Below are 27,405 nucleotides of genomic sequence, written 5' to 3'. Positions count from 1 at the left end.
CTAGTCACTATGTATGCTAGCAGGAGAATAGGAGTACAAACTCTGTATATTATTAGTTTAACATTTTATTCATTAAGGTTAAGGAACTTGAAAAGGTATTATACAATAGTGTTCTAGAAAATTTATAAGAAGTATGCTGATAAGAAGTATAAGATGATAATTTTAAAATACCATTCAAATATAATCTAATTGTATAACAGTTATAGAGAAACAATAAAGAATGATAATAAGACAGCAGACTTCTTGTAAAAGATGATTAATTTTACATGGACTAATTATACAGATGTAATTTTTAAGCTACCAGAGTGGAGCATATTTATATCCTGGTGGAAAAATTAAATTATTCAAAAAGTACAAATGCAGTTCAAGTCAAATCAAATGGAATTAATTAAGTTAAATGGACTACAAAATACCATTTTGAAAATGTTTGCTTTCAGGCACAATCAAATTCTGTAGGCATTCATAAAATTGGTCAACTAATGCAATATCTAATTGCTGCTAAAATTCCTTTTATTTTGTGACTGATGCAAGTCCTGAAGCTGCATTGATGCTGCATTGGAAAGGGACAAACTTTATCTTTATTTGTCTCCTCATATTGCAATGTATTGCAGGGGGTTTAAATTGAGGCTATATGGAGACCATTTGCTACCACTTCTAGCCTTTTCTGGTACATCTAAATCTATCAGTCTACTGTACTTGTTTGAGTTGTCAAACACTTCTTGAGTAACAACTAGCCCTCTATCAAACTCTCAATTATAACTCGTTTCTAACAAATCTCAAAAATTACAGTATTTTTCTACTAGGACATGCATATGTCCACCCTGTAAGTATGATTTTTTCATATTTCACAAGAATGGAAAAGAGAAGAGAAAATCATACTAAATTGGTTTAGTATGCAACACTACACACATTTCTCACAAGATACTTTCTTTTTCTTCACCAAGTGAGCACAGAAGTTCTTTTCTTTGCTTCATCTCACATGATTCTTTGCATTTGTGTAATTGAGGAGAATGTTAAAATAGAAATGTCTATTAACACTTTTATACAATTTTCTGTGTATTTTATATAATAAATTATCCAAGTAAAAAAAAATTTAAAATTTACATAAAATATCAATATTGTATTCCTTACTATCTTTCCCTGTTTTTTTATTAATTTGTTAAATTTACTAAAAGCAAGTATTCTCCTTTTGTTAAATCATTTTATGAATAAGATATGGCTTCAATGAGTGCTTTAGAATGCATATGAGGGTTGTCTCATTTAAATCAAGAGTTTCAATCACATGCATGTTTCTTTTATTTCTTCAAAATATGAACAATCATAAGAAGAAAGTAACAAGAACACACACATTTCCTTTTATTTTCCATTCTTATGAAGTGGTCTTTAACAGTATGAGAGCAGCACTAGGAGTGACTATGCTATAGTCATTGGAGTATTCACTAGTGGTATTCAATATTGTTGAATAATCAACTATCAATATGATATTTCCCAAAATTGAAGTCAGCAAAATGTACACTGGCTAATATTATCAATATTTGATATAACTGATATTAAGAATTATCAAAAGTTATGAACTTGATTTGATGACCCAGTAATTTCTGAAGTTTCCTAAATTAAAAGGTAATTTCTAAAATTATTATTTTACTTTCAGAAATTACTTATTAAATTACCTCAGAAATTGGTTTTTTTTTTATTATTCTAAACTTGATTAGTTAACAATATCTGGTGATAGCTTTATTCTATTTAATATACCACTGTTTAAATCTAGGATAAATCATAATTAAAAACTCCAATAGTATAAAATTTAATTGGATAAAAATCAGAGTAGAAAAATCCTAACAAAAATTAACATAGGATAATAGAAAACAGTGGTGCATTATTCTATAGAGAGGTTTCATGTCGACATCACGAGTGACGTCATGAGCATGCGCAATTGTCCAGAGCCATCTTTGTGACTCTTTGTGACTTGTTTACGTTTTGTGTGTGTTCACATGCGCTTTAACTGGAGTTCTTGTGTTGTTTTTTTTGTCGCGAATATCACTATGGTGATTTGTTGTGTAATTGGGTGTGATGCTAATTCACTCAAGAACAAAGGAACATCATTTTTTAAAATTTCCGGCATTATTTGTCATCAAGGATCCCAAACTGAGGAGCTTTCACGACGAAGGCAAACTGCATGGCACTCGAGAATTAACCGAGAAAAATTTTGTTACGAATAAAGTGAATATCAATACAAGAGTTTGTCAGAAACATTTCATTTCAATATTTACGTTAATAAACACTAAGTTATATTTTAAAACCTAAAAGAGTTTACTGATTTGCTTATATTAATTTAGTTAGGTATAGTGCATTTATAAACGAATAACTAATGTAATTTCAGGCTTTAGCTAGTGCAAACTTATAAACATTACACGTTAAAACTAAAAGCAAGTAGGCTTATTATAATGCTAGTTTCAACTAGAAAATAAAGGTAGTGAACAATTTGAATTAAAAAATTTCCACAGCTGTGTTTAATTAGATTTGTACTTTCAGACAAAAATTCTTAGTTAAGAAATACGTAAAAACACGAGTTTAAACAAACAAAAGAAAACATCTTTCCAAGCAATATTACTTTGCTGTTATTCATTACTTTTACTTTTATATCAGGAGAAACCCAGCCACTTGTTAAATAGTTATGGGCCTCTAAAGATTTATAAGCTTTCATTTGTGACAGGGTGTAGAAATTTGTTGTCAAAACCAAATAGTTTATAATCTCACCAAATTCTACTTTCGGCCACAACTCTTGATCTACGACGAAGTCTGATAAACTGGCTTCGTATGGATCGCCTTGACATAACGAAATTTTCTCTTCGTACAGAGCTGCATCTCGTCCTGTTAGACTGCTAGAATAGCCCGCAAGAAAAGAATCTTTTTTAACTTAATCCATGATAATAGAACTGCAGTATTTTTGTACGTTTAAACTAAAAAAAGACATCGAATAACAGACCATGTGCAAGCTAAGCAAGCGAAAACTACCACAAAAATGGCAAATGGGCGGAGCAAATGTGTGTTTTATCACGTGACATGCGACCTTGAAACCTCTCTATAGGAAAAAAGGGCAATTGTCTTGGCCCCCACCAATAGGGACTCCAAACAAATCTTTCATAAACTCATTATTGTAGTAAGAATATTGAAATTGAAATTTAGCCCATATCTGGTGATCCTAGATGGCCAGTGTGGAACAGGCACAGGATGTGCTGACACAGTGCAGAACTTAAATCAAATGAGGATACAGAAGATTCCCTTCAAAAATTCCCCTGAAAAAAGTGTTTGAAGTCAACACTACATGGGGCTCCCTAATTCAAATTTGCCTGGCTCCCCAAAGCTCTAATGTGCCACTAATAGAAAATGATAACATTCTTAAGTTTTCTGACAATTTCTATTAAACCACATAAAAATACATTGTGTATTTTTATGTGGTTTAATAGAAATTAAAATATAATTAGCAAAATTAATTTTGCATACAAATGTGAACCTTAAGTTTGTATATGAGTTTGTATATTCTTTAGAAATAAAGCTGTTTAAAGTTGTTGTAGTTCTGATAAAGAATTTTATCAATTAATAATCAATATTTTGACAATATTAACCTTAATTTATCCAAATTAATTATACAAAATTTAACTGTATTTTTTTAAACACAGATTTAAATGTAAATTTCAAGGAGAATAATAATGAGATTAAATTATCCAATAATTTGAAATAATCAAGTCAGAATTAATTATATTTTATGCTGCTATTTTATTATAAACCTAAGTTAATTCTGTTTTTATAGAATTTTTACATAATATAATCAGGAAAAATATTCAATTCTTTTTACACAGTTTTTGATATAACACTCTTCAAATAAATTTCTTAGAATAAAAATTTCTGTTTGATTTTAAGTCTAAGAAAAATATTCATGTTTACTTTATAAAAAAAAATTATTATTAGTTTTTTAACTTTAGAATTTTCATCTCGGGCTCATTGATTATGTGTAGTGACAATCAGTTATTCATTCTGACTTTATCTCATAATTGATGTAGTCAGATAACATTTAATTTGATGTTTAATGATTTGTTTGTATGATTGTTCTCAAATTTTTTCAATACAGAATGGTTTTTGTATGCAATTATATTGCATACAAAACAAACTTGTATGCATTTGTATTGTATGATTAGTGTTAAAAGCTAGAGGTATTTTGGCATTTAATTGAAAAAGTTGCAGAATTTTTGAGAATGTATCTACCATATAAAAATAGAATTAGGTATATTTTCTAAGTAAAAATTTTTTTCTGTTTTTATTTATATTTTAATAAATAAAAAAGAAAAAATATCCACTTAGAAATTTTAAATTATTTATGTTTTAAATTATTATCTTGTAAAAGCTTTAAAATAAAATATTGGCTTTTTTTATTAATTAATAGTATCATGCAATAACATTCTTAATTTTAGATTTTGAAAAGCATTGGTTTGTTTAATAAATACATATTTATTAATTACATTAAAAAGCTTTATAATAATTTTATTTAGGAACATGCAGAATTGGTTAGGTCAGTTGACTATGAAACAGTAACAACATTCAGTAATCAGTATGTAGAAGCAATTAAATCATTATGGGCAGATCCTGGCATTCAAGAATGTTATGATAGACGAAGAGAATATCAATTAACAGATTCAGCTAAATAGTAAGATATAAATTTTATTAATTTATTGTTAAGAAATTGGTTTTTAAATAAAATCAACTTTACCATAACTTTAGATCAGTGCTTCTCAACCTGAGGGTTGTGACCCCCAAGGGGGTCGCAAGACAATAATGAAATCATTTTATGAGAAAAAAATCATTTATTATAAACTTATAAACGTTTTACTTACAATAAGTAAACATATAAAGAAAAGAAATTATATAGATGGTTGCATTTGTTTTTCATTTAAAATTTTCTCCATAAGTGGATCAAATTACAAAAAGCACATACACATCAAGTTGGAACTTGTAAATTGTTCGTGTATGTACAGTACACATCATACATTCATGTTCATACCAGTCGCTATAAACGCAGTGACATAAAATAATAGGAATAGTTGTATTACATTTTTTATACTGTAGGCATTTTCTTAATGTATAAAATTCGTGCGATGTGATTATATAATATTTTAAAAAATTTACATTTATAATTACAGTCAAAATTCAATTAGTAATAGTAAAGGCTTACTGTTATTATTCCTTTGGGTGGGGGTTGCAAAATATTAATTTTATTTATATTTACTATTTGGGGGAGCTAAGAAGGTTGAGGATTGCTGCTTTAGATTAAACTGAAATATCTTCTGAAAATACAGATAATGATAAATATTCGAGATCTGTTCACAATTAAATTTAGTAAATTTATCAGTTATTTAACCCTTTGGAGGTTCACCTTTTAGTGTCTTGTGAGAGCATGTTGTAACTGTTACACCACGTATGTAATATCACTTCATATCCTCTAATAATCAATAAAGATATATATTTAATAAATATGCAAATTTAAGCAACTTTTTCAAATACATTTAAAAAAATGAATTTGAATGAATGAAATGAAGTAATCACAAATTATATATCACAAGGTGCATATATGAGGGCATGTACACCTCTTATACAGTATCACATAATTCAAAGTTGAAAAACAACAAAATGGATAAACACAGTAAAACTATTTGATATGTAGATGGTGACTTATGGTATGAATGGAGAATATTGAAGAGCACAACCTCACCACTTATGTATAATGTCTTACAAGACATTATTGAAATTTTGCATTATCTCAACAAATTGCTGATAATGGAGCATCATCAACCACTTGTTAATGACTAATAAATAAAACCAAGACTAATCAATTTTAACATTTATTATTTTAATTATAACTTACTTATAGTACAATAGTTTAATTTTCTGGAATTTCTTATTTCAATTATATATTAACTGTTATTACAGATAATGTTGCAAAATAACTATTGATTAATTAATAATAGTTCATCAATTATAGTTAATAAATTTTCAAATTATACATTTTTTTTAATTGTTTTAACATGTTCTTTTAATGTTAGAACTAGAATTTATACCAATTGTAGTCATATTTACTTACTTTGTTTAATGTTACCAGTCTGTTATCAGTATAGGCAAATCCCAAATGATTACAATAAGTGTATTTTACTATATATGCAATTTAAAATTTTTTGAATAATTATTGATTCATGTTTTTCAGCTATTTAAATGATCTTGATAGAATATCTACCTCTGATTATTTGCCAACTCAACAAGATATTTTACGTGTTAGAGTTCCAACAACTGGAATAATTGAATATCCATTTGATTTGGATTCTATTATATTCAGGTATGTTGAAGCTGTCAAATTTTTTAATAAATATTTATAATGTAAATATTGAATTTGTAATTATAATTGCAGTATATTAGTTCATTTTTATTAATTTATTATTTAGATCAGTGATTCCCAAACTTTTTTGACCCAACCACCCCCTTGGTTCCATAAACTTATACCCAATGCCTCTAACCCATTTTCCTTTGTTTGAGAAAGGCTTGGAAATATTAGAAAAACTTTTCTGTCAATATCACACTTACCGTACATTGTTCTCCACATCTGGAAACCATTGAATGCAATGTTTTTTCTTCTCTGTTTTAGCAGAGAAGAAAAGGAAAAGATTGTCAGTGACCCAACCTTCACCTATGGCTACTGTTCAGTTACCCTGCCACCCACTTGCTTATTTTAACCCCCTTAGATTTACTCACTGCCCACAGAGGGGCAGTAGCATCCACTTTGGGAATCACTGATTTAGATAAAATTAAAATAGATATGATGTTTAGTAATAAAATATAATATGTTCTCAAATATTAAAAATTACTTTATTATTGCATAAATTACTGAAGATTTCTACTTTATTCATTTTTGAAACTAATAGAAGTTTAAAAAAATAACTTAATTTTTAGTTTAATTCAGTTAGTTAGTTATGTTTTAAAATGTAATGTAAAATTTGAAATATATCGGGTTGTTACAACAGTTCTGTCAGATTTTTTATATGCATTACTTTAATTTTTAGCATGACTGTGGTGGCACATGTAGACAAGTTATATCTTGTTTTATAGTTCAAACTTCTGTATGTATTATGCAACATTTATCTTTTCAAAAATTTAACATATTTTTCTGTTTTTGGGGTTTTGGGTGAGACATGGATAAGTTTTTCATGTAATACTTGGCCACAAAGAAGTGAAGCAACTTGTAACATTAATAAAGCATGGGACGACAAAACTGCTAATGAATGCACAGTACAATGTTGATTTGAAAAGTTTCAATCTGGTGATATGAGCCTTGATGATAAAGACTATAGTGGACATCGGTCATTATCACAGTTGGACAGACGTCCACTAGGCATCTAGACACAATACGCAAGGTGAAAAAGCTTTACAAGTGGGTACCCTGTGAACTTAATGAAAAACAACAAAGTATTTGACTGGAGATCTGCTCATCGCTGATCATACACAACAAGAATGATCCATTTCTCAGTCGAATCATAACATGTGATGAAAAATGGATTCAATATGACAACTGCAAGTGATCAGCACAGTAGTGTGACAGAAAAGAAGCACCAAAACACATGCCAAAGCCCAGTCTCCACCTGAAGATGATGGTGACTCTCTACTGGTCTACAACTGGTGTTATTCACTATAATTTCCTTAAACTCAGCAAATCTACTACAGCAGAAAAGTACTGTTATGAATTGGACATTGTCCACCAGAAGTTAACTCAAATACAGCCATCATTGGTGAATTGAAGAGGCCCCATCTTACTTCATTATTATGCTTGTCCTCATGTATCACAAGTCATTCTCCAGAAACTGAACCAGTTAGAATATGAAGTTCTCTCTCATCCACCCTATTCACCAGACCTTCCCCATTAGACTACCATCTATTCAAGCATCACAACAGTTTTCTCCAAGAGAAAACATTCTCTAACAAAGCAGAGGTGGAAACTACCTTCAAGCAGTTCATTGAGTCCAGAACTCTGTAGTTTTTCAGCAGGGTATAAATACACTTGTAACTCGATGGCAGAAATGTATTGTCTGTAATGGAGGTTATTTCAACTAAATAATCTTATTTTTAGCAATGATATGATATCTCAAACTGACAGAACTTAAGTAACAACCTGATATTTTAAAAATGCATCATAAAAAAAAGTTTTTTTTGAAAATGTTATAATTTTATAAAACATCATTTTACTAAATTGAAAGTTTTTCTATTTTATTATTATGTTGTATTTAGTGGGTTATATTCAGTTGACACCAGTTGCTGTGTACTATGCCAGATCAGAGTCAAGGCATAGCAGGCATAGCAACCATAACAAAACAAAAATCAAATAAGTGTGTCAATGTGTGTGTCTGTATTCAGGAATATCCTAACAATGTGACATGTATTCAGTATAGTGGCCTTCTGTAGTGTGATGTTTGTGTTTCTATTCAATTGTAATGTTCTCAGGCTTTTGTGTAGTGTGTGTGGTATCACCTGTAGAGGCGAGAATGACAGGTACAATAAACACCCTATCCATCCTCAACAGGTGCCTTATTTCCTGGGCGAATTCTGTGTACTTGCTGATTTTTTCAGTGCATGTGTTTGAAATGAATATGTCTATAATGTATATGATTTTATTGTGTTTGTCAATGAGTGTGATGTCTGGTCTGTTGTGGTAAATTGTTTTATCTGTGATTATGGCTCTGTTTTGTGCATGTTGTTTTTCAATACTTATTATTATTTCAATTTATTTCACTTCAATGACTTGGATTTATTAATATCTTGTTATCCTTTGTTCAAAACATTTAAAAAATAATAATACTATAAGTTGTAAATGAAAATATTTTAACATATTACTTCAAAGATCTATATATCATGTTTTTATTTAAGGTCAAATAACTGCATAAAACTAATTCAGCCAATTTTATTATTTTATAATTTATTTTAGAAGATTAATAAATTTAACTTAAAGAAAAAATTTTTTTTTTAAATCTGGAATCTAATAAATAAATGCACTTGGATATTAGAAATGTAATAAATTTTACAAATAGATATTTGGTATTTTAAAACAGAAAATATTAACTGTTTAGTGATTTTTGTTTTGCTTATATTGTTCAATTAATCATTTTGTCATATGTACATTATTTATTTATGTATGTATGTATATATCTGTACGAATCCATTTTGAAAAGTTCTGCCTTCTATGCAATAGTTTTAATGATGTGCATGAACTTTATATCTACTGAAAACTTGGAGTGGCCTATACCAGGAAATGTCATTATTTTTTCACATAGTCATGATTGCTGTCTGCAGACATGCCAATGTCAGCAAAGAAATTAGGTGTGTTCTCCTGGCACCAACAATACAAATTTGTTTGCACTTCCTCATTACTGGTGTAATTGCATCCCTTCAAGTGTTCTTTAAGCTTCAGAAAAAAAAAGATGCAGTTCTTCATTATGATGATGATCAGTATCACACAAGTCAACAAACACAGGATGCATTTAGCATCTCAAATTTAAAGAGATTTTTATCACACATACATCCTGGATCTCACATGTTGCAAATTCTTTTCTTTTTCTGAAGCTTAAAGAACACCTGACGAGACACTTACTCCAGTCTTGCAGATGTGCAAGCAGATGTGGATCACTGGTGCCAGGTGAAGACATCTGATTTCTTTCCTGACACAATGCAACAACTTGTCTGATATTGTTGGGTGTGAACAAGAATGGTAACTATGTTGAAAAATAATGAGACATTCTGGTAGAGAACATTCCAGGCTTTCAGCAGACAGAGTTATTGTGAGTATATTATTGAAATGATTGTATAAGAAACAAAATTTTTCAAAATGGCTTCATATATATGTGGGGTAATCCATTTCAATCAATCCACTGGAATAACTTGAAAAATACTCATCTGGCAGAAAAATTCATCCCACCGAAATTGTTAGACTTTAAGGAGGCCACAAGATGGTGCTGTTGGTTTCATCATAGATTGCACTACAATTGGTGAAAATGAGGTCAACTTCATTTTCTTAAATTGGAACCCCATTTTTTATTGCATATATGCATATTATGATATAAAAAAATAAACTTTATCTGAATATTTTTTCAAAAGATACATTAATTAATTAATTAGAAGTTATGAGCATTTGAAGTTTTACCATAGCCTCCATGTATTATGTGTATATGCATGTATCTGTGAATATCTGTAAAATTTGTTGAAAAGAGACAAAAAATGCAAAAAAAATATATATATATATATATATATATATATACATACATACATACATACATACATACATACTAGAAAACTATTATTTGGGAATTATTCTTTTTCTTCTTCAAATAATAGACTGATACAAAAGCTTGTGCAATGTATTTAAGCTTGTAAAGAGAAGATTTTTGATCTTGATTTCAAATAATAATAATTTTCACGTTTTTTTTCCTCTAGCTGTTTTCTTCTTTTTTTTTCTTTATTCCAGTGGATATAATATATAAAGATGTGCTTGTTTATTATTTATTATACAGAAGTCAAAAGTTATACCTTGTTCTAGCATAAACCTACTCACCCGAATCTTACCTTTGTTCCTCAAATAATAACCTTTTCTACATTATTACCCACTCGACTACTATTGAATGATAGTAATAATATAGTACTATTGAATGTTTTTTGCTTCTGAAATACAGTCCATCTATCTTCTATCAGTGGTTTCACCCATCAGATTAATGATTTGTTCCAAATTACAATTAAGTAAGAAATGTTCATTTTAGCATCTGATATATTTTTTGTAACATCCAATATCTTTCTTTTTTATATACAGTAGAGCGTCGATAAGTGGAACGTCGGTAAGTGGAATGGCCGGAAAGTGGAACGATTTTCAGTCGGACTGTGTCGTGCTGAATCGAATGTTTTTGATACTAAATTTACTTCTAAAGTATAATTTTCATGTTTTTTATATTCTTTAATATATTTATTTTGTTTGTACAAAATGCAGAAATAATTTTTAACGAGATGATAGCCTCGATGATTATTATAAAAATTTTCGTTAGGCTTAAAATCGACGAAAATTCAACACGAAGTGACACGCAACGGAGAAAAATTCAACAGGAAGCGATACACAACGGAGAAAAATTTGAACATCGGACAGGTTAATGTATTTTTTCGTACAAAGTCGGAAACTGGAACAAATCATTAACTGGAAGGACCCCAGTCCCCAATTGGTTCCACTTATCGACGCTCTACTGTAATATTTTTGAACAAATCTTTCTTATTGCTTAGAATTTATAGACAAGTCAGTCAAGGTAATATAAAATTTTTTGTGAAATAGTTAAATTTACTGATACTACATGGCATTACTAAACTCCATCTGTTTTTGTTTTCTAATGTTTCTCTGCTTTATATTTATTATAAGGAAAATAATTGCTTTATTTGTGAGACAGATTGTAAATTTATGCATTTCAAAACACAAATTTAACAATTTTTCAAATACAGTGGAATCCATTTATTATGATCACTGGGATTTGCAACTTTTGATAACAATAGCCAGCTGATAACATTAAACAGGAGATTAAAAATTTTCATTATTGAACTCAATTCATTATAAACAATTACAATATGAATGTGTATAATTTGTATTTATCACAAACTGTACCTTAATACAACATTACACATTTATATATATGCTACATTTCTTATAAACAACTGATTTTAACTCAATAGATAAAAAAATCTAAACTAGAGAAATTACAACAAGAATATTTATCCCCATGGTACGCTTCAAGTAAAGGCCTGTGGTACATGTATTTTCTAAGAATTTTTGTCATGCCCCTAAAGTATGTAAAAGTTAAAAGGTATGCTTCAATTAAAAGTAAGTTTCAAAGAAAAGTCCACTTAGTATCAGTGACGTGCCGTGACATTTGATGATAGGGAAGCTGTGTTTCTGTAAGAAGCCGACTTTCAGGGGCAATCAATTAATTGCGCGTCAGGGCCCGTTAGTATTTGTTTGTTTGATAAGCCAGTAAAAACCGTATACTTCTTTAAATGTATTTTTAATAGATTATCTGACGTACTTAATAAATAAGAAAGTTCAATATAATTACCTCCGTTATTAGATTCAATAAATTCCCTATGCCCTCTAAATGCCAATTCTTGCTTTGAGAAAAAACATATAACATCTATTAATTTAGATATATCTACTAATTGTAATTATCTTGTTATAATTTTCAATATTTATCTTATATTGTCTACCAATGTAAAATTCTATTCTGCTTTGATTTCCAAATTGCTTCAATTTTACGAAAGAATCGTCATTCGTCATAAATTTTATTGTCAAAATGTCAAAATTTTTTGTTGACGTATTTAATTTAGGCATTGGTCTTTCTCTTTTAATAATGTTTTCTTTTTCATTATATGGTCTTGAGCCAAAACTTTTTTAAAATAAATTTTTTAATCATTAGCCATGATATAAGGGCTAAAATTAAAATTATAAAAGAAAACTTACTTGGTAAAACAAAATGTGTGATGAATATGCATACCTAGTACAAAAAATTCTTCAATTGTATGAATATACTTTTAAAGAAACTTATAATTAAATATAACTTTGTGAAGAAACGTACATAAAAATAACAAAATATTCTTTACTTTTTAAATCTTAAAACAATCCACTTAGTGAAATACTGTAGCTCCCTACGAGTGGCTAATGAATGGAATCAGAGACGGTCCAGGTAGGTGTGTGCGTGCCAAATCCCGAGGGTGCCGATACCGGTCAATGTCAAATGCCTCTTTTGTCGCATCACTAGTATATCTCAAAGGACGCCACAGGGCTGTTGTAAATTTTAAACATTTCTCACCATAGCTGTAAAAATCTAAATATGTTAAACTTAACAGATTGTCCATCGTTCGTTTTCTAACTAATTCGTTTTAGGACCAAGTGTTCACGGAAATTTCCAAAATTTACAACTTTTCGGTCACTCTCATTGAACTGAAAAAATTTCTGTCTTTATTACATCTAATATTATGAAGAGAACAGACTCCACTGTACTCGGTAAGAGATTGGTTCGGTTAAACTTGTTTAAGTAAAATTTCGGCTCTTTCATCAGGGTTTTATTTATGTTTCTAATTCCCTAATCGCTTAATTATTTAACTACTACTTAAGTAGAAATAAGTCGAAACTAGTACTTTGTACTTGAATATCTGTAATCTTGGGAAAGAAGTGGAAAGAAATTTTTATGACAACGGATACATAAATCGTAAATTTAAGGAAAATAAATTCTAGAGCCTTTTTTCTACCATTGTACGTCTCATTCATTAAATTTGGTTGTAAATGATGCTGCCAAAGTAACAGTTAATTTTTTAACACTACTAGAATTGTACACGTTTTTTCTGCATCTCCTTACAGATGGGACATACTAAATCGTAATATCACCGGTTTAACATTGAAATCCGTAAGTAATATAAGATGAGAGAGCGGAATAAACGCAGAATAAATATATCAAATATTTTAATGGATTTTTTTTGAAACTCCTGTCAACTATACAGAACTATCATAAAAACATGCCAGTAAACACCTATCGGTTGGGTTAAGTTATAAATCTAGTCTAGGATGGGCAACCTTTTTTTATAACATGGGCCAGAATAAATTTTACGTTTTTTCCGCGGGCTGTAGTAGTTAATTGACGCCTTCTTGTGACTTGTAATTTTTTTAGTCTGCAAATATGAAATAAATAAATAAAAAGTTAATTACTACATTTATTTCTCTTATCGTTTTCAAAAATTACAAAGAATTGGAAAAATAACTATTAATTAGTTATTTTTCCAATTTTAAATATTTTTAATAACTATTAAAGATCTCGCGGGCCGGATAGAAACTTTTCGCGAGCCGTAGCTGGCCTGTGGGCCGGGGGTTGTCCGCCGTTGATCTAGTCTACTCATGATTCGCATAATCGGGCAAGGGCGGCCGAATATCTAGCAGGCAGGCGACGAACAGCCCACAACCGGTCTGGGATATAAAATTAGAAGCTTTATGTGTGTGTTGCTTCTACCAGCTAAACCGTGATGTTGGTGCTCTGTAAAGCGCATGCGCCAATGCCTATAATCTGGCTGCTTGGAAGTTGACGGGCAGGCGGCTAACAGCTGAGAACCGGTCCGGGATATAAAATTAGATGCTTTATGCGTGTGTTGCTTCTACCAGCTAAACCGGGTGAGGTTGGTGCTCTGTAAACCACATGTGTCAATGCCTATATAATCTGGCTGATTGGAAACTGATCCGGTTTCGACATTCCTTTTGCCACCGAATTATTCGAATATACAATAGCAATCTTATCGTTTTTTTTCACATGTAGTATAGAAATTTGTAAAAGATACATAATGCGGTTATAATAAAATATTAATTTTAATTAATGCAAAGTACATTAAAATATGAAAATTTATATTTTTATAAAATACAAGGAAAGGTCATTGGAAGGTGGAATCGGCGCTTCCATCGCTTCCAATGACGGCACGCCACTGCTTAGTATAAATTTTTAAAGAATTCTTTTTATTCTAATGAAACCGTGTTTTATATTTCTTTGCCTGTACAGACACAATGTAGTGATAATTTGCGAACACTAGGCAAATTGTCACTACATTGTGTCTGTGTAAGTGAAAGAATTCTTATTGTTTGTCTTCAAGCATAATTATGACAATTGATAACAATAGGCAGATTATTTTAAACTAATTTTACAATGTGAATGAAACAGAAAAATGGAAATTGAGAATTTCAATCTCATTACACTTGTGATTAGAATATCTTGTTGTACTTAATATTAGTTGTTTCTCATTATATCAAATATTTTGTTATATTTATTTATATATTGAATATAATCAGTAAAGTCTTTGTAGATTAGAGATTACTGAATAACATACATATCATAACAATAAAAAGATCCTCTAGATGAGTGGTTCTCAACTGGGGTCCACAGGAAAAAAATACCAAATTGGGGGTTTTTACAGTGATATTTTAGTGGTCTATAGGGTAATTCTACTTCAGAACAATTGTTTTACTGAGAATTAAATTTTTACAGTGTATATTATATATATATTCAATTTCTTCATTACTCATTTCTTGCATAAGGGTTAAAATATAAATTATTTAAAATATTGAAAACATATACAAAATATATATATCTCATTGACAAAGGTCAAAGAGAGATTATAAAGCCAGGGTCTGTTAGGAGAATCTTATACCATCAGCATCAGCTTGACAGTGACATTTTTGAACGTTTTGTGTCAGTTTTCTTCCAGATCTTGAAGATTAGGGAGTGTATATGTATATATATTTATAGCCTCTCTTCAGTATAAAGGTTGAGTATAATCAGTTTATTTTAATCCTAACCTATTTATAGCCTCTCTTCAGTATAAAGGTTCAGTATAATCAGTTTATTTTAATCCTAACCTTTGGTTCTGTGCAAAACTTCATCTTGACAAGGTAAAAGGTATTAAAAGTGCTAGTTCATAAAAACAGTAGTTACTTTTTCTGAAATTCAGATTTTCAGTATTAAAATATTTTTCCAATTTGAAACAATGTAACAAAAAAAATATAAAAATACTATTACTGATTGTAAATTGAACAGTATATGAAGAAATTCTGGAACATTTCTTGTTACCTTCAATGGAAAACATGTTTGGTGTGCTGATTGCATTTTCTAGCATTAAAATACATCAGCTTATGCATCAAGCTCTACTAAGAAATGGCTTAATGAGTATAATGTTCAAGTAATGGCCTCACAATTCACTAGACCTCAGTCCCATAGAAAACTTGTAGGGAATCATGAAAAAAAGGCTGGCTAAAGAAAAACCAACTTCAAAAAGCACTTTAAAGAAGATAAGGGATGTCTGGCATTCAGTTCACTGGGAAGACTGTGCCAAATTAGTGTATAACATGCTATCTGGATTGCAGACTGTAATCAAAACACATAGAGCACCAACAAAATACTAAATAAAATTAAAACAACTTTTTTCATTTATTGTTACTTTTATTTTTTTATAAATTGCATTATTGTGTAATTTTTTTTTTTGTAGTTTTCTACATTAGTCTAATGTTTTGGCATAATGAGAAAGATATTCCAAAATTTCGTCACACTGTAATTATGGTTCATTTCAAAATATAGTAAAACTTCAATTTAACAGATAAAATTTCTGGTTTATGTCATATGTGAAAATTAACACTTTAATTTTAAAATGCTTTTTATATGTAATTAAATTAACAGGATTTTTTTTTTTTAAATCCAAGAATCACCGCTTATAACTTCACACTGCAACAGGAGTGTTTTGATGTATCATCTGAAGATGAATGAATAGGAAATTTGTTTTTTTGTTTTAAATTTATTTCTATTCTAAGAATGCTATTTATTTGTTTAGTTAAATACAATTCAAGTGCATTTTTCTAAAAAATGTTTGCTTGTTTATTTCAATTTAGATTGTGTATGTGTTTATTACAGTCTCAGAACTATGGTAAGTACATAAGCACAAATACATACCAGAAAACTTTTCTGTAAAATTAAATTTCTCATACATGCTTAAGTTTAATTGCATATCCTACATAAGTAAAAACAGATAAATTAACTAATTTGTCAATTTTTTAACATGCATTTAGTAAGCCTACTTTATTATATAAGACTTTTGGTATTAATGGACATCCATTGTCCAAATTAGTCCATTAAATTGAGGTTTTACTGTATATGTGATTAAATCAAATGCTTTATGCTATTTAAGAGTGTCTGTGTTCACTTTTTATTAGTGCTTAGGTTTTTCAATATACACTAGCAATTATTTTGAATTCCATGTTATTTAATATAGTACTTTCTTTTTATACAAATATTCTAATATTTTGGTATGAAGTTGTAGTTCTATTCCTGGTATTATCAGCTTTTTATCTTAGTATTTTTCTACTAATTCATTCATTATTACTAAATTTCTAATTTCACTTCCTTTGAGATTAGCTTTCACATCCTCTGTCTGGGTCCAGACTTATTTTAATCTTCTGGAAAAATATAAGGGACAGTCTAAAACTCTATAATTTCTTCTTTATTTGGTTTTTTTGGTATTCCTACTTTTCTCTCCATTGATATTTTCATAAAAGTGTTTTTGGTTTATCATAAAAAGTTGATTCTGACTAAACTGTTCAATCCCATATCTAGTCATTTTAACTGAAACTGCAACAATTTGCTCTTTGACCATCTCTAAGGCTTCTTTGGTTTTCTGTTATTGAGATATCTTTTTTCTATTAGCTTGTTAGCATCTGACTTAGTCTTCTGATTTTCTTTTCTGGTCTAATTTTCCATTTTGATGTGTTACTATATTGTCTTTTCAGAGATTTATTTATTTCATATTCCAACTCTACAATTATCACTACTGTGATACTGTATACTGTATTGTGACAAGCTGATACATTTCATGCAATGATGCTATCCCAACAGCCTTGTTGTTAAGGGCCTGTGTCAGATATTTCATTACAACAAATTTCAATAGTGACAATCTTTTCCAATCTTGTCCTTTATTCATATGTTTAATGATTTTCTCTTTTAATCAATTGGCAATCTTGAGATGGAGCCATTAGAAACAGAGCATAGCTGGTGCTACCTCCTTATACACAGTGCGGCAATTAAATTCCGGGACTGAAGCTATATCTCAGCAACCAGTAGCGACATCTGTTTAAATTTTATGTCATATGAAGTTTGGACATATATGAACATAACCTAAAACTTTTATTTAAATCGGTTGACATTTATCATTGTTTTTGATATTTTGTTTATCAGTTTATTTTGTTACATGTCGGAAAACAATAATGGAACAATGTGCTGTTATTAAATTTCACGCTAAACTTGGCACAAGTGCCACAGAAACGTTCAAAATGATGCAAAAAGTGTATGGAAGTGAGTGTTTATCACAGTCAAAGACTTTTGAGTGGCACAAGCGATTTTTGGAAGGCAGACAATCACTGGAGGACGACAAACGTGTGGGAAGGCCAATAACAATTCGAACAGCAGATTCGATTCAAAGAGTGCAAGAATTTGTATCCAACGATTGCAATGCGACACTGAGAATGATGGAACAGGCATTAAACATTAAGAATTTGTCATATTGTCTCTTTGTTAAAGAAGATTTGGGCAAAACAAAGATCTGTGCTAAATTTGTTTCGCACACACTAACCCAAGAGCAAAAATTGATGAGACTGGAACATTCCAGAGAGATTGTACGAGCAGCAAATAACAGCTCAACCTTCCTCAAATCAATTGTTACTGGTGATGAGACCTGGTGTTTTCAATATGACCCACAAACAAAACGTCAAAGTTCTGAATGGAAGTCAAAATCATCACCTCAAGCCAAGAAAACACGAAAAGTTCCATCAAAAATCAAGACTATGTTCATTGTTTTCTTCGATAGCAAAGGCATCATCCACCGTGAGTTCGTCCCACAGGGTCAAACAGTTACTGTTGCTTTCTACTTGGGAGTTTTACAACGATTAATGGGAAGAATTCGTCGAATTCGACCAGAATATCGCAATTCTGATGACTGGTGTTTGTTACACGATAATGCACCGAGTCACACATCATTGATTGTTCGTCAATTTTTGGCACGAAATCAAGTCTGTGTGTTGAATCATTCGCCGTATTCCCCCGATTTAGCACCATGTGACTTCTCTTTATTTCCAAAAATGAAAATGAAGTTGAAAGGACGCATTTTTAATGATATTGAAACCATCCAAAGAGAGTCTACGCGCATATTAGAGGCAATACTGAAAATTGAGCTTGAGCAGGCATTTGAATCACTATTGAATCGCTGTAAAAAGTGTATTGAAGCAGGAGGAGAGTATTTTGAATAATTTAATAAAAGGATTTGAATAAAATTGTTTTGTTTCATTTTTATAGATCCAGTCCCGGAATATAATTGCCGCACTGTGTATTCTGGTTGTGCTTCTCTATCTTGTTCTACATCTTCATATATTATCTGTTTCTTCTACTTAGTTATCTGGCATCACTTGTTATGAATTTTTTTGAGTATTTCTTTGTGTTTTCTTATCACTAGACCTTTATTTATTTTGTGTAATTCCAATTTAGTGAACTCATTATTCCTTTCTATAAATCTTTGCTAATCTGCAAGCCATTGTTTTAAGATATTCAAATCTAGATGAGTTTTCTTCCAGATTCGGTGCATTCATTTCAGATATTCACAATCTTTAGAAAGGTTTGATTTGTAATAGTTTGCTATTATTTAAATATGCAATTGTTTAGAATTTTCCTATTCTAGACAATTGCATATTTTTGTAATGAGGCATGCATGGTTTAAATCTTGTCACTTGTGATGCTAGTGTTAGTTTGATGTATACTTAACTTCTGGTAGTGAGTAAACAGTGGAAACTGAATAGAGAGTTTTAAATCTACTTATAAAAACATGGACTTAAAAAATGTGACAGTTACTGAATTACAAAAGAAATTAAACAAATTAGGGATCGAGACAACAGGAACAAAGACAGTACTTTAGAAAGATAAACAAGCTTAAAATAATAAGTATAAACTGACGCTTTTACAGTTGTTGGCTTTCATTTTTGATCTTTTAACAGAATTATGAGGACGACAATTTAGTTTTAATTACTCAACTTCAATTTGTAATATTCTTTTGAAATTTTAGATACATAATAATAAACACAAAACAATGTTAAAAATTAATTATCATTAATGTTTGATGATAATTAAGACATTTTTATACTAATTTTGAAATTAACTGCATTTTTAGATGTAATGTAATTATAAAGACACTGTATTTTTCAAAAAGTTCATGTCATTTAATATTTAGTTGGACCCTCTTTCATTTAAATAACATCAAACACACTATCAGGCATAATTTGAATAAATTTTTGCAATTGCTTCACATCAATGTTTTCTCAAGCATAATTTTAACTGGTTTACTTGAGAATAATGTGTGTTTTGACCATAAACTATTTTTGTTTTATGCTCCAAAATTTTCTGTTGAACTAAGATCTGGACTTCTAGAAGGCCAGTCTAATACATTTTTTATGTTGTCATTAATAAACTAGTTCTTAGTTGATTTCGATGTATGGAATGGAGGAGCATTGTCTTGTTGAAATATTCAATTATTTTCACCAATTAAAGGTCCAAATACAATTTAATCATTTTTTAACATATTCTGATATTTTGAAGAATCCATTTTTTCATCAACAATGGCAATATCAGTTTTCCTATTGAATCCAAAAACATCCCAAGCCATTACAGTGCTACCTCCTAACTGACTACTTATTCTAATTTGACTTCTCTTTTCACACCATGCCAGTAACTAGATGGTTATGGATGTTACATCCATAACCATCTGGTCCATCTAAATTTTACTTCTTTCATCAGAAAACACAACTTTTTCTCATTCCTTGGTCCAGCTCATGATGGATTTAGTCCATTGAAGTCTTTGTTGCTTGTGAACAGGTGTCAAATTAGGTATCACTTTCATTTTGCAGTATTTTATGTTATCAAGAACACATCACCGTATCATCTGATGGGACACAGATTTTGTTAAATTAGAAGCTTTGATATCTAGTAGATAGCTGCTAATTTACTTGTTGTTTAGTAAGGCAAAAAACCTTTTGTTTATCTGTCATTTAATTTTTTCTTGTGTCCACTTCTCTTCATTTTCCATACATTTCTTGTTTTGTCTATATATTGGTCACAGCAGTTTTAGAATGATTAATTATTGTGGCTATTTCTCTGAAACTTCCTACCAGCTCATAATTCATATATATTTAAAATTTCAACCTCTGAAAGTTCATTATTTCTCAGCATTAATGCTCAAAACTGTAAAACTGTTAAGATTTCAAAAGTTTAAAATGATTTGCTGTTATATTACCGGGTGTGATGTAATAACCTTCTGTTCAATTATTCATTAAAATATGTTTACATTTGTAAAGTATTATTACTCTAAACTATTCAATATTAATTGTCCTTATAATTCTTCCTGCTGCTATTGACTGATTTTCTTTCCAGTCTTTATCTTTACTTCCCATTCTTTTTTTTCTTATCAGTTCATCTGGAAATTTAAAATCTGGATATTTTTTATTGTTGGCACCAAGGCAAACAACAATTAACCAGCAAAAATACCTAAATAACTAAAAAAAGCAATTTTTAAACAGTGTATACATGTGTGATAGACGAAACAAAAGCTACCTATCCATAAGCCCAATACTAGCACAGCCAATTAATTTCGAAAAGTGTACGCCCTATTTTGTTGAACCTTCCAATAATACTGCAGTCTTCAACCTTGATTGCCCAGTTGAAGTTCCTGAGTCTTTAGCCCATTTTTTTACCAACTATCTGGTCACAGACCAGTAAGCTTAAATGTACTGTACCTTGACTTAAAAGTGCACCAAGTGTCCAAATATTATTAACACTTGACTTAGTCCTTATTGTCCTGCAGTGACTAATCTGATATAAGGTTTGTTTTGTGTGTTTGCATCATAGTTATTGGATTCTGACACATTTGGTCTGGCTCCTCATGAAAGGCCTGTCTGGCTTGAGTGGCCTTTCAATTTAGCACCTTACCCACACCTTAACAAGGTAGTATCCTGATGATCCTTATAATTAACCACTTATGCCAAGTAACCATAAATTCTCTCAGTTATTCAGAAAAGTAACATTTCAAAATGTTATTTAAAAAAGAAAATTGTGTTGATATTGATTGAGTTTCATTTTTCTAATAGCATTTAAAAAATAGAAGAAAAAGTAAACAAGCAAAATTCATTTCCTGTACTCTATGCTCTTTTTACAAATTTAAAAGGTAAGAATAATGTACAAACTTAAAATATTTATACAATGTATGGAGATGCTATAGTTAAAATGAAAATATTGTTTACAATAGTATTTGTATTTTAAAGTCGAACATTTTGCCTTAAGAATGTCGACCAGATCATTCACTGTTTAAGTAAAGATATCAGAGATAACCAATGCTACATAATTTGAGAGATTGCTAAGATTCTGAAAACATCAGATAGCACTGTATTTGAGCATTTAAAGCATCTTAATTATGTCAGTCACTATGATGCTAGGAATTATATAATTTGACAAAAATGTTATTTTCACTTGTGTTTCATCACTCGTTACAACAACAAAAATGACTCATTTTGAAGGGAATTTGCCTATTTCATGTTTTATTTTACAAACCTAGTTTAATTAAAATTAACCATTTGATGTTAGAAATTGTATTCACTTCTAATGCATTCATAAGTTATGATGTATTTACAACATGTTTTTGTTCCTTTTTTAAGAATACGTGACTAAATTACAGAGGAAATGATTTAAGTTATTTTTGAGAAAAAATGACTAAGAAAAGATTGAATTCTTATTTGTTCTGGTCTGCAAAATTTTTGTAATGACAAAAATTTTGATGCCTTATTGAATAGCAAAATCATTTGAAGCATTTCTTTCCATAAAAAATTAGGAAATTCTCCAAGAACAGTCATGAAATAAATAGCTGGAAAAAAGTACTTACATTATTGAATAAATTATTGATTGTATACAAAAATTTTCTTTTCAACTTTCTTTAAAAATTACTTTGAACTTTCTAATCAACTCAATAAATTTTGATTACCAATTTTAGTAATTATGTGGTATATTAAAATATTTATAAAATAAAATAGAAAATATATTAATGAAGTAAGGAGAAAATCAACTTATGGGTGACAAAATAAACCATTATGACTTAATTTTGATAGTACAGTAGAGCGTCGATAAGTGGAACCAATTGGGGACTGGGGTCCTTCCAGTTAATGATTTGTTCCAGTTTCTGACTTTGTACGAAAAAATACATTAACCTGTCCGATGTTCAAATTTTTCTCCGTTGCGTGTCGCTTCGTGTTGAATTTTCGTCGATTTTAAGCCTAACGAAAATTTTTATAATAATCATCGAGGCTATCGTATCGTTAAAAATTATTTCTGCATTTTGTACAAACAAAATAAATATATTAAAGAATATAAAAAACATGAAAATTATACTTTAGAAGTAAATTTAGTATCAAAAACATTCGATTCAGCACGACACAGTCCGACTGAAAATCATTCCACTTTCCGGCCATTCCACTTACCGGCGTTCCACTTATCGACGCTCTACTGTACAATAGTGTGTCAATTATCCAAAAATCAGTTATTTGAAAAATTGATTAACTTAAATTGACTTAACAGAGTATTAATTCCAAAACTTACAAAGATTTTATGTAATAACAATTGCCTGAGATCTTTTATGGGCTGATATTGAGCTATCTTGTTGTAAACACAGGTGTAAAACAAAGCAAAATAAGTAACTTCTGTTTAAAATAATAATTATAAAAACAGTAGAGTCCCAGAAACTCAACTATCAATAACTAGACATTCCATAAAACTTGTGTCATTTAAAAAAAAAAAAAAAAATGCATGTATTCTAATTTTTTTTATCTCTAACTAGGATCAAATAAGTTATTGTTCTTCATTGATGACACTTGATAATAGCATCAGTTCCACATGTTAACAAAGAATATAACCCTTTTTTCAAGGTGCCACTGCAAAATGCCACTACACAAAGGTCACTAACTTGAAGTTAGCCATTGAATAGTCAATAGTTTTTTTTAATTAAAATTTAACTACAAATAGATATGGTTACTATTCTAATTCACTATTGGTATGTAGTTAAATACATATATGAATTTGCACATATAATAACTTTACAAAAATTTGCTGTATAAATTTTCATTATTGCTATGCCATATAACTCATCATTTTTGGTAACTTGTCACCTTTTCAGTCCACATTAAGTCAAGTTTGTGGGAATCTACTGTAATTAATTTTATGTGGTACTGTATTTTATTTAATAATAATTTTACTGTTATATATTTTTATTTGAATTCAAAGTTTTTTGTTTTATCAGTATGTTGTAAATTCCAATGAAAGAATAGTTCTTGTTTTTAATAAATTAGACAAATTTTTTGTTATCTCTTATCATATATGTATTAAATTTCTATGCCTTAACACTTTTACTATTATACTGTACTAAAATTAAAATTATTATTTTTACTTTAACATATTTATCTTTTTATTCTTTCCCTACCAAATGCAATTAGTTATCTAAAATTGTTCTGCCCCAATTATTTTAGATAATTGATGCTCTACTGTATACTTATCTGTTACCAAATGTTGAAAATTTTAATTTTTTTCAAAATATTTTATGTTGTATATAAATGTATTATATTATAGTGATAGGTCTTTCTTCTGTATCAGTTTTATTTACTTATGAATAAATTTAACAGTTATAAATTACTGTAGAAATTTGTTAATTCAGCATTCAATGATATAGAAGTCTGATAATATGTACTCTCTAACTCTAAAAAGTAGCCAATTATCCAGAATTTTCTGATAATAACTTGATAAGTTAAAATTCTACATTTGTTTGGACATGTGGTATGATTAAAAATTTCAAGACTGTGATAGCAAACTCATAACCATGTCACATAGTGATCTATATGACAATTTCAAAGTATTTGCATTGAATGTTTAGAAAATACTAGGTTTTTATAAATTGTAAAAATATATTTGATAGATTTCAAAACTTTGCATATGTAGTATGAAAGCAGAATTCTAAAGCTGTCATGAAAAGTCTTAAGCTTTAAGACAATTATGAACCTCAGATGGAAATATTAACATAAAATAAACAACAGATTTTCCTCAAGTTCCAAAGAAGATTTTCAATTAGATGAAATATTTATTTTCTTTATAATCATAACATTATTTTCTTTTCACTTATATACAGTTTATTATTATTTTTTCTGATAAAGATTAAGAAGTTAAAGTAAAATTTGTAAGCATTTTTGTTTTTAATTACTCAGATCAGATATTTGACTTGCAATTTGTAGTTGCTAAATTTTAAATTCTATTTTGATTCACCTCAAAAAAGGTTTGCCATCACTGCCCTAACAGAAAATGAAGGCAAAGGAGAGTACAGCCATGCACATTGCTACAAGTTGGTAGGTCACTTGTGGGATCAAGTGATATGATTAAGAAAAATGGTATATTTTATTAAAGCACTTTGTGTCACTTCATGCTTTTACTGGTGCTTTCATGTGTCTGATGATATGTGTTTATGCCAATATCTTTTAGGATCAGACTTGAAAGCATCACTTGACATTCTCAGGTTTCAGTAATAATTTTACTGTCTGTGGCAGCATCTGTAAAAGAAGCTTCTCTCAAAGCAATGCAAGTTGTTTGGGAATCATTCTTCAGTCAATCACAGGACATTCTAAAGTTGGTCTTTAGTCATTATTCATTCAGCAAAGTCAGCAATACAATTGATAGGCTAATTTGACTCCTAGATAACACACTTTCTCTAAACCAAACCTTCAACATTGCTTAATCAACATCAATCATTAGGGGCCGTCCATAAATTACATAAGGGCGATTTCAGCCATTCTAGACCCCTACCTACCTCTGTGTAAGAAACTGTAATATTTTCTTATACCCTCCTTCCCTTCTCTATCTTAGGTAATATTTAGGCATGATTTTAAAGAAAGATTTTAACAAGACAAATTTTTTTATGAAACCTTAAAAATCTTAGATCCAAAATATTGGGTTGTTCGGAAACTTCGTAGCAATTTTTGATAGCTGACAGTTGAGACACTGATTGACGCGAAAATGATTAGAATTGTACAAACCAATGAATATTACAATAAACGACCTTGAGATGTGTCTGTTACAAAAAAAACCATTAAGATTATTCAAATAACATTTAATTTGTCTCATTGCAAAAATGGATGCAAACAACATGCATTATCGACACTTGTTTCTTTTCTTTTTTTTGTAAAGGCAAAAATGCTGTACAAACAGCAAAAAAGATATGTGATGTTTATGGTGGGAGTGCTGTAGCAGAATCAACTGTTTGAGAGTGGTTTGCAAAATTTAAAACGGGTAATTTCAGCCTTGAAGATGCTCCTGTTATTGAAGAGGACCAGATCAAAGCATTATTGGATGAAAACCTTCATTACACAACTCAAGAGATTGCAGACATAGTGAAGTCATCAAACAGTACTGTATTTCAACATCTAAAGAAGCTCAGATACGTGAATCGTTACGACATTTGGATACTTCACGACTTAATGGAAAAGAACTTACTGGATTGCATCTCCATTTGCGATTCTCTTGAAAGATCATATGAAAATGACCCTTTTCTGAAGCATTTAGTGACAGGTGATGAAAAGTGGATCATTTATAACATCATTAGCTGAAAACGATCATGAGGTAAGAAAAATGAACCACCATTAAAAACTCCAAAGGCCGGTCTTCATCCAAAGAAGGTCATGCTCACTGTCTGGTGGAATTGGAAAAGAATCCTGTACTACGAGCTGCTTCCACAGAATCAAACAATTGATTCTGATAAGTATTGTTCCCAATTGGATAAGCTGAACCTGGCAATTAAAGAAAAACATCCGGAACTGGCCAATAGAAAATGCATTGTGTTCTACCAAGATAATGCCAGATCGCGCACGTCTTTACAAACTTGCCATAAATTATTGGAACTAGGCTGGGATGTTTTACCCACCCCCTTACTCACCCGACCTTGACCTGTTGGACTATCATTTGTTCCATTCTCTGCAAAATTCCCTTTATGATAAAAACTTTGATACTTTGGAAGCTTGCAAAAACCACGTGGATCAGTTTTTTGCAGGGAAAATTGGAAAGTTCTACGAAGAGGGTATCATGAAGCTTTCCCATAGATGGCAACATGTCATAAAAACCAATGGTGCATACATAATGGAATAAAAGTATATTTTTAGTTTTAAAACAATTTCTTTTATGTCTCTTAAAAATTGCTATGAACTTTCCAAACAAACCAATATATAATTATTAATTAGTTAATTAATATGTACTATTATTTATAAAAGACTTTATATGAACAAATTTAAAGATATAAAAATTTAATGAATTCGAATAAACAATTTATTTTAAGAACTTTATTTTTTTTAATTATTAACAATCTTTTCATTATTATTATCATTAATCAACATCATAATATTCATTTTTCTATTAATTTTAATTTTCACAAAACAACGCAAGAAACTTTGATAGATCGACTAGCTAGTATATGTGTAAACAGAAACATCATACAGAACAAAACAAGAGGGAAGAGAGAGAAATCACCACATGGCCTTTCTTACATGATTAAAAAAAAAAAAAACATGTAGAGCATGAGTCTGTAAGTGTTGTTATTCACATCACACGAGGTGGCATTGATACAACGAGCATTCTTAATAGAAACTGCCAAATTGAAGCCAAATTCAAA

General features: G+C 29.8%; 1 protein-coding gene across 4 annotated transcripts in view; it reads left to right on the top strand.

Moving 5' to 3' along the window:
* Positions 1 to 27,405, top strand: part of LOC136983869 (guanine nucleotide-binding protein G(q) subunit alpha-like) — a 69,836-nt gene that overhangs the window by 22,823 nt on the left and 19,608 nt on the right. For all 4 annotated transcript variants that reach the window (XM_067280740.1, XM_067280738.1, XM_067280739.1 and 1 more), the window contains 2 exons: positions 4,548 to 4,702; positions 6,254 to 6,382. In XM_067280740.1, coding sequence (XP_067136841.1) covers positions 4,548 to 4,702; positions 6,254 to 6,382 — 284 coding nt within the window. The remainder of the gene's footprint in view (positions 1 to 4,547; positions 4,703 to 6,253; positions 6,383 to 27,405) is intronic.

This window comes from Centruroides vittatus, unplaced genomic scaffold (assembly GCF_030686945.1).
Source record: "Centruroides vittatus isolate TY-2023 unplaced genomic scaffold, ASM3068694v2 contig_890, whole genome shotgun sequence".
Classification (NCBI taxonomy): Eukaryota; Metazoa; Arthropoda; class Arachnida; order Scorpiones; family Buthidae; genus Centruroides; species Centruroides vittatus.
Note: the sequence above shows the minus strand (reverse complement) of the source record. Positions and strands in the feature narration are given on the sequence as shown.